General features: G+C 29.2%; 2 protein-coding genes across 2 annotated transcripts in view; both read left to right on the top strand.

The window, feature by feature from the left end:
* Positions 1-4,104, top strand: part of LOC119666609 (odorant receptor 7a-like) — a 14,298-nt gene extending 10,194 nt beyond the window's left edge. The window contains exons 4-5 of the mRNA XM_038075890.1: positions 7-204; positions 4,099-4,104. Of these exons, the coding sequence (XP_037931818.1) occupies positions 7-204; positions 4,099-4,104 (204 nt within the window). The remainder of the gene's footprint in view (positions 1-6; positions 205-4,098) is intronic.
* A 2,637-nt stretch (positions 4,105-6,741) lies between these two features.
* Positions 6,742-9,525, top strand: part of LOC119666608 (myosin-G heavy chain-like) — a 6,538-nt gene continuing 3,754 nt past the window's right edge. Inside the window, exon 1 of the mRNA XM_038075889.1 lies at positions 6,742-6,833. Within this exon, the coding sequence (XP_037931817.1) occupies positions 6,742-6,833 (92 nt within the window). The remainder of the gene's footprint in view (positions 6,834-9,525) is intronic.

The raw sequence follows: 9,525 nt of genomic DNA, 5'->3' as shown, positions 1-9,525 counted from the left end.
CTATAGTTAAATGGTTCCGTAAAACCAGTGCCACCTCCACGCGATCATTTGCGTGTCGAAAAAGATGGTCGCTTGATTAATCATCGTTCACCAGCGCCGCCACAATTGCCCGATCGACGCATGGGAAACAATGCGCAACCGCAGCAAATTGCACAAATTGTGGAACCAACATTAGAACAATTGGATAGTATCAAAAAATATCAGGTATGTTGAGAAGATATATGATTTTTACAATAATTTTCGATATACTTTTTATCTATATGACACCTATCCAATATATATAGTATTATTGTTGTAATTATTTTAATTATTATCACATAGAATATATCTTCTGATATTTCCAAAATAATTTTTCACACAAACGATGAATTAAGAAACTGCCATTACAAAAAATTAATGGTAACACTTTTCAAACAAGTGTTTGTTTGATATAATCGAATTAGTGTTCCCAAATATATGGGTACTGACTCCAACAGGTGACAAAAAATGGCAGATACTTTTTAAACCACTTAATATTATGTACATAAATATAAGAATTCGTATAAAAAAGATTTGTATTTATTATTTCATTCAAATTCAAATATTTAAGAACATCCCTGATAATAATTGACTTTATATATAAAGAGCTTTACATAGGGAAATCTATAAAAGGGTAGTTGAATCCCTAGTATTTCTGCTCAAGGTGGCGAAAAAAGAAAAGTTCAGTAAACAATTTAGGTAGATAAATGGTGAAATAACAATCACTACTCATTGATATTGTGATTACAATACTTTCTGAATATTAAATTATATTATTACTTACTTACTTACTTAGTTGGCCATTACAGACGTGGGTCGTCCTTGCCCGCGTCGAGTAGCCTCCGCCAGTCAGCCCGATTAGTTGCTTTCTGATGCCAGTTGGTAGTACCGAGCGCCCCCAAATCGTTGGTCACCTGGTCCTTCCACCGAAGATGCGGACGTCCTCTACCGCGTTTTCCACTTGCGGGTACCGAATTAAATACCTTTCTAGCCGGAGCACTTTCTTCCATTGGCACGATATGATCAAGCCAGCGTAGCCGCTGAATTTTTATGCGCCTAATTATGTCAATGTCGCGGTATAGCTCATACAGCTCATCGTTCCATCTAATTCGATATAATTCGATTCGAATGTCCTGAATATTAGACTTTAGCTCAAATGACGTAATGTGCCCGTTTTTAAGCATTTGCGAATGTATTTTCGATCGGTGTTATATTGGGTGAACGCAGAGACCAGTGCTTTTTTAATAATTTGAGGATTTTCCATATGGTAAAACCGCCTGTTTTGAATGTTCCTGATCCCATTCATCATGAAATGCTCTTCATGACTCATAATGATATAATTGTTCAATGTTTGGATCAGCGGATATAAAATTACTCCTATGTTTATGACAAGAAAATAAAATTTAATTGGTTCTTACGTTTACCTTCTAATAACTTCGGTATTAAAAATCGAGTATGTTGTTTTCTATAAGGTAAAAAGCTGAATTCTTATAGCATAACTCATTCAACCATTAAGCTATATTCAACACAAATATATATTTCAAATTTTACCTAAAAGTATGCAGCACTTTATTAATGACAAACATTTGGGATTCAATCCTATTCAAACTGTAGACATTGCAATATCTCTTTTTCTTTTTACAAAAATTTGAAGACTAAAGTTTCAGTCTAAGAAAATGAAAATTTTGCGATTTGAAAACCCTAAAGTTCCAAGTATAGATTCGAAAATTATATATTATTATTTTTGATTAAATATATATTATATTAAGTAAATATATATTATATTTTCAGTCTAAGAAACTGAAAATTAAGCGATTTGAAAAGCCTGAAATTCCACGTACAGATTTGAAAATTATATATTACTACTTTTGAGTAAATATATATTATATTAAATTTTAATACGAACAAAATATATATCAACATTGTAATATGTGAACGATATTTTAAGTGTTTTGTTCATTATTACAAATACAAAATAGAATTAGTTCGATTTGGATACTATTCGTAATCTATAGATTCACTTAGACTAGTTGTCTCATTTTGTCATAAAAATTTGTTTGTTGTTATATAGGTTAGGTTAGGTTGTACCGGCATCTAAAGGGATTCACCTAGGCTTATTGGGCCATTGTTTTTCCGCATAAGTAATAAACTTAAAGGTTTAAAATCAACTTGAATCTTTATTGCTAAATAGATATAGTGATTTTTGAAATAATATAGAAATATTAATTAGTCTCGCGATGGTTTTCAAGAGAAGGTTTTAAAACTGACTAAAATCCATTGGAAGTGGATCAACATATAGATATAATACGGTTCTTAAGAAGAGCTGGTATTAGTTTTGAGTTTATGTTAAAATTAATGTAATATTTATTTCGGAATAAGAATATTTTACTTTCGTTTTCGAAAATTTTGGAGTAAACATGATCTAGAACCATGAGCTTGGGAATAGAGTGATATAGTAAAAGTAGCAGCAACAAAATACTTTTTTTGGAAATGTATGTCGTTGTTAACAGTATGTTGTTATGTTACTTGGTTACTAAGACCTCTTCTCCAGATGATGAATAGGCACCAGTAATTATTTTATTAAATAATTAACAACGCAAACGCGAGAGAAAAAATCAACAATTTACATAGTCATTCCTCTAAACGCTCTCAGGGCAATTTGTCTGTCTGTATTAATCATTTGAAATATATTTTTAACTAAAACTTAATTACACAAAATAAAGAAATCTTAGTTAGATAGTTATCTAAAGTATTTACTAAAATTAAAGTTACCCATGTTACTTCCTAAAAATGAAAAGAAATATTTTGACACTGGAACCGAGGTTTTCAAATAGAAAAATTAGACAATTTAAGATGAATGTTCCTGCAAATTTTTAGTTAATACACATTAAAAAACTTGTTAGTAAAAATTTTAAAATTTCCTCCTTCCGTTTATACGAAATTAATTTTAATTTGCTATCTTTTATATTTTTTCTATTTTTGATTTTCCATTTTATTTTCTATTTTTAATATTCTAAATTTTTATTTTCTCATAAACAATTAATTCTTTGGCCATGGTTCATCCCTCCACAGCTCTACTGTCCCTGTCTCTATGCCTGCTCTTGTTGCTTTTGTGTAGAAATAACTTTGAAATTTCAAACAATTTTCAAACAAAAGAATCTGCATTATAAAGGAAAAATTTGGTTTTAAAAACAATAAAAACAATAAAAAAAAATGAAAACAAAAGTCTTTGAATGGTGTCAAAACAACACTGGCAGTTATTTTGTCTGTCGCTACTACTGGTTCCAAAAAGACTGGTTACTAGAGCTAGAATGTGAAAATGGGCCAAGATTAATTGTTTCAGAGAAATAAAAATAGAATATAAAAATAGAAAATAAAAATGGAAAATCAAAATAGAAAAACTATAAAAAGAGCAAATTAAAAATTAAATTTCGTATAAACGGAAATTTTTACTAACAAGTTTAAGATAACAATTAATTCTTTTAAATCTAATTTTTTTTTATTTAAAATTTAATTATATTTATTTTTAAGGAAGTAAATACTTTAGATAACTATCTAACTGAGATTTTCTTTATTTTGTAATTAAGTTTAGATTAAAAAATGTATTTTAATGCTTAATACAGACAGACAATGAGAGCGTTGCATTAAAATTGTTTTTCTCCATTGCGTTAATTATTTAATAAAATAATTACTGGTGCCTATTCATCATCTGGAGAAGAGGTCTTGGTAGCCAAGTGACATAACAACATACTGTTAACAACGACATACATTTCCAATAAAAGTATATTGTTGCTGCTACTTTTACTATACCACTCTATTCCCAAGCTCATGGTTCTACCATAGATCATGTTTACTCCAAAATTTTCGAAAACGAAAGTAAAATGTTCTTATCGCGAAATAAATATTACATTAATTTTAACATAAACTCAAAACTAATACAAGTTCTACTTAAGAACTGTGAAATCTATATGTTGATCCACTTCCAATGGATTTTAGTCAGCTTAAAAACCTTCTCTTGAAAGCCATCTCGAGCCTGATTAATATTTCTATATTATTTCAAAAATCACTATTTCTATTTAGCAATAAAGATTCAAGTTGGTTTTAAACCTTTAAGTGTATTACTTATACGGTAAAACAATGGGCCAATAAGCCTAGGTGGATCCCTTTGGATGCCGATACAACCTAATCTAACCCATATAACAACAAACAAATTTTTATGACAAAATGAGACAACTGGTCTAAATGAATCTATAGATTCCGAATAGTATCCAAATCGAACTAATTCTACTTTGTATTTGTAATAATGAACAAAACACTTAAAATATCGTTAACATATTAAAATGTTGATATATATTTTGTTGGTATTAAAATTTAATATAATATATATTTACTCAAAAGTAGTAATATATAATTTTCAAATCTGTACGTGGAATTTCAGGCTTTTCAAATCGATAATTTTCAGTTTCTTAAACTGAAAATATAACATATATTTACTTAATATAATATATATTTAATCAAAAATAATAATGCACAATTTTCGAATCTATACTTGGAACTTCAGGGTTTTCAAATCGCTAAATTTTCAGTTTCTTAGACTGAAAATTTATTCTTCAAATTTTTGTAAAAAGAAAAAGAGATATTGTAATGTCTACAGTTTGAATAGGATTGAATCACAAATGTTTGTCATTAATAAAGTGCTGCATACTTTTAGGTAAAATTTGAAATATATATCTGTGTAGCTTAAGCGCTGAATGAGTTATGCTATAAGAATTCAGCTTTTTACCTTATAGAAAACAGCGTACTCGATTTTTAGTACCGAAGTTATTAGAAGATAAACGTAAGAACCAATTAAATTTTATTTTCTTGTCATAAACATAGGAGACATTCTATATCCGCTGATTCAAACATAGAACAATTATATCATTATGAGTCATGAAGAGCATTTCATGATGAATGGGATCAGGGACATTCAAAACAGTCGATTTTACCATATGGAAAGTCCTCAAATTATTGAAAAAGCACTGGGGTCTGCGTTCACCCAAAATAACACCGCCAGGAAGACGCAGTCATAGCGGCGATCGAAAATACAAATGCAAATTCTTAAAAACGGGCACTATAATAATATAATTCGAATCGAATTATATTGAATTAGATGGAACGATGAGCTGTATGAGCTATACCGCGACATTGACATAGTTAAGCGCTTGATCATGTCGTGCGAATGGAAGAAAGTGCTCCGGCTAGAAAGATATTTGATTCGGTACCCGCAGGTGGAAAACGCAGTAGAGGACGTCCGCATCTTCGGTGGAAGGACCAGGTAACCAGCGATTTGGGGGCGCTCTGTACTACCAACTGGCATCAGAAAGCAATTAATCGGACTGACTGGCGGAGGCTACTCGACGCGGGCAAGGACGGCCCACGTCTGTAATGGCCAACTAAGTAAGTAAGTAAGTAATAATATAATTTAATATTCAGAAAGTATTGTAATCACAATATCAATGAGTAGTGATTGTTATTTCACCATTTATCTACCCAAATTGTTTACTGAACTTGTTCTTTTTTCGCCACCTTGAGCAGAAACACTAGGGATTCAATTTGAATGAATTTGAATGAAATAATAAATACAAATCTTTTTCATACGAATTCTTATATTTATGTACATAATATTAGGTGGTTTAAAAAGTATCTGCCATTTTTTGTCACCTGTTGGCGTCAGTACCCATATATTTGGGAACACTAATTCGATTATATCAAACAAACACTTGTTTGAAAGGTGTTATCATTAATTTTTTGTAATGGCAGTTTGTTAATTCATCGTTTGTGTGAAAAATTATTTTGGAAATATCAGAAGATATATTCTATGTGATAATAATTAAAATAATTACAACAATAATACTGTATATATTGGATAGGTGTCATATAGATAAAAAGTATATCAAAAATTATTGTAAAAATCATATATCGTCTCAACATACCTGATATTTTTTGATACTATCCAATTGTTCTAATGTTGGTTCCACAATTTGTGCAATTTGCTGCGGTTGCGCATTGTTTCCCATGCGTCGATCGGGCAATTGTGGCGGCGCTGGTGAACGATGATTAACCAAGCGACCATCTTTTTCGACACGCAAATGATCGCGTGGAGGTGGCACTGGTTTTACGGAACCATTTAACTATAGTAAAATATTTAAAATATATTTTAAAATAATTTTCATTTATGATATACACAAAAAAAAAGGATAATTGAAAGCAATATAATTTTCACAAATTATTTACAAGGATTTGTGTATAGTTTAGCGTATTTGTGTTTTACAGTGTAATATATGAAATAAATGATTATGTTTAAGTTACATATAGATAGTTTCAAGCCAATTGTTAGTAATAGTTTTTATTATTTACAACAGTTAGAATAAATTTTATTAGTAATTTTTCTTTTAAGTTCACAAAAACATCTCTCATATCTCAAAAATATGAATACAAAAATTCTTAGGCGGTCGATGAGAAAAGATACTGTGCTTTAATTTTGTTGAAAAAAAAATAAATAAATTTAAAATAATTTGTATTTAAAATGAAACTGCAAAACATCAAAATTATAAAACGCAACCACAAAACTTAATAAAATTAAATACTTTAATGTGGTAAAATTCCTTTTACTCCCCAACCTCACTAGTTTGGTCATATAATTTTTCAATTTAGTGCTTGTGTGAAGCCTTTATGTAAAGAATGCCATTTACTTTATTGAATTTTGCTGCACTGCCTGAACCTCAACCTGTGCTTGAGTCTGATCCTGTACCAGATTCGATAAATGCGCCGTTGTAAATCTTGGTTTGTTTTCATTGAGAATGCGTGGCTTTTCTCACTTGAATGCGTCCGAAATGAAATTTTTTAAACGGTTTCCATTGGATTGCAATTCACAACTCTGCGCTTATAGATTATTCATTGATTGGCTGCAATTTGTTTTCAATTTGTATGCAGAGCAACCTTTCAGATAAGATTGAATGGCAAGGCAAGTACTTGTAAGTTCACTTACAGTTTTTAATTTAATGAAAATATTTACAAAAGCAAAATTTAATGGACTTTTCAAGCATTTCGGACATTTAAGTTTGTTAAAAATCACTGCTCTTTTTACACAACAAACTGTTTTTTTCGATTTTTAAATAAAAGAATTAATAATTTATGTATTTTCGTTTTGCAACGTTAAAAAGCATATAAAACCCATACAAAAAAAAATTATATAAAAAAACGAGTATATAAAAAAATTTAAACTGCCGGGATAAATTAATCTTTTCACATATTCACAGCAGGCGGATTTCAATTTAATTATTTGTGTATAAAATAAAATAAAATTTAAGATTGTTATCCTTATGGATAGGGTAGGCTTAGTTGAAATGGGAGCCTAGTACATTAAAGCCCAATTAACTTTAAATAATGGCCCTTAATAGATACGTAGTACAACCACTGACACTCCATTACTACAAGCAATATAAGTAGTGTTAAAGTGATGACCCAGTTAGAATTAGAATTTTTAATTTTAAAAATTAAAATGTCTTTAAAACCTTTTAGTGCTTAAAAAGCGAAAGTCAAATATCATCAAGAGGGGCTTAAAAAAGGAGTGCAAACACTGCTAAGATATATTGGTAAAGATATTCTTCAATGACATTTTGGGCATCACTTTCAGTTTATCAAGTAAAATAGAGAAAAGTGTGTAATCTCTCTTAATTTGTCAGAAAATTTATAGAAGAGTGTGATAGAGAGAAGAGTGTGACTCTTTGCAGTTTATCAAAAAATATAGAGAGAAAAGTGTGATCACTTTTAGTTTTTCAAAAAAGAGAGAGAGATACATCTTATCCTCTTACCGAGAAAATTAGAGAGAAGATTCCTTCACCCTTGTAGTCCCTTTCGGTTTATCAGAAAAGTAACAGAGAATGCGGTCACTTACAGTTTATCAGAAAAGCTACAGAATAAAGTGCAATCCCTTTTAGGCATTTAGAAATAGGATAGAGAGAAGACGTAATTTCTTATGAAGAAAAGTAGAGAGAAGATCTTTTTCTTCTTGTAATCCCCTTTAATTTCCTAGAAAAGTTTTAGAGAAGACTGATTTCTTTAAATTAATGGCTTTAGTTTTTTGTTATGATAAGAAGGAGAATAAAAATGCATTATATATATCTTTATATATATATATATATCTTATATATTATATATTATATATATAAATGCTATATATATATCTTGAAATCGTACATGGATTGTAAGATTTCAAGAGTATATTAAACAAAACGTATCATTAAATAATCAAGCGAATTTTGTCTTTAACCTAATTGAAACCTTTATCAAATTCATTAAAGAGCAGAATGGTTTTTAAAATATCGAAAAGGGATAAAAGTCCTTATGTATATCCTATCACAATGGTATTGGAATAACTTACAGGACAATTCAGGCAAAGATAGTAAAAAATCTTTCGAAAGGTAGAACAAAAGACAGTTTGAAAGATTTTTGCTATTCTGACACAAAAGTCTTTTAGTTAAACAAGAAAAGTAGCAGTAGCAAGAAATTAATTTATATTGGTTATACATTATTATGTAATATATATTATATATTTATGTATTATATAAATCTGTCTAGATTTATATTGTCACAATCAAGAATTAATAGAATCTAGATTTCTCTATTATATGCGTTTTATAGAAATCCTTTATCTCAAGGTACTAATGAAAAGATTTAATATTTATAGATACTTCAGTAAATTTATTCAGTAAGAAAAATATTTAATATTCTATCACTAGGCATAATTGGCGTAACTGCTTATCTCAGTAATTGTGATATATATTAAAAAATTATTTGAATTTTATATTTAATAATTCATAAAATGCTCAGGTTTCTTCTGCTATTGTCGTTGTCATTGTCATTGTCATTGTCCTATTAAAACAATCTTAAATATTTCCTTCTTCAGCACCTACTCTTTTGAGTCAACTCCGGCGATTACGTTGAAATGTGCGGATTTCGCTCAACGTTCTCAACAATTCGTTCGTGACGCACTTAAATGTAATTAAAAGTAATTAAATTCCTTTTTGAAAAGTGCATTTGTGACTTTCAAATTTATGCTGATGAAAGTATTAAGGACTTATGAGCAAAACTTTCTTTACTTTTACTTACGTTTTTCAACGCACAGTTTTCATTTTTATTTTTTTTTTTCGTCTTATTTTTACTTTTATTTGAAATGACGTGACAATGAAAATTAATTTTCTCTTTTACTAACAAATAAAATAGAAAGACGATGAAATTATAAAAAATAGTTGGCAAAATATAAGAAAATGACGATGATGATGAAAAGCTAAGCCAACGAGAAAGGAAATTTGCAAAGGAAAAAAATTAATAAAAATTTGCATATTAAATTTTAACACAACAAAAAAAAAGTATATAAAATCTTTCTTTTGCATATCCGAAAAAAGTACAACAGCGTAGCTTTTTAATGCTCAATTAAAATTCCATGTTAATCCATATGCTGCA

This window comes from Teleopsis dalmanni, chromosome 1 (assembly GCF_002237135.1).
Source record: "Teleopsis dalmanni isolate 2A chromosome 1, ASM223713v2, whole genome shotgun sequence".
Classification (NCBI taxonomy): Eukaryota; Metazoa; Arthropoda; class Insecta; order Diptera; family Diopsidae; genus Teleopsis; species Teleopsis dalmanni.
The sequence above is the reverse complement of the archived record's forward strand: the minus strand, read 5'-3'. Positions and strand labels throughout refer to the sequence as shown.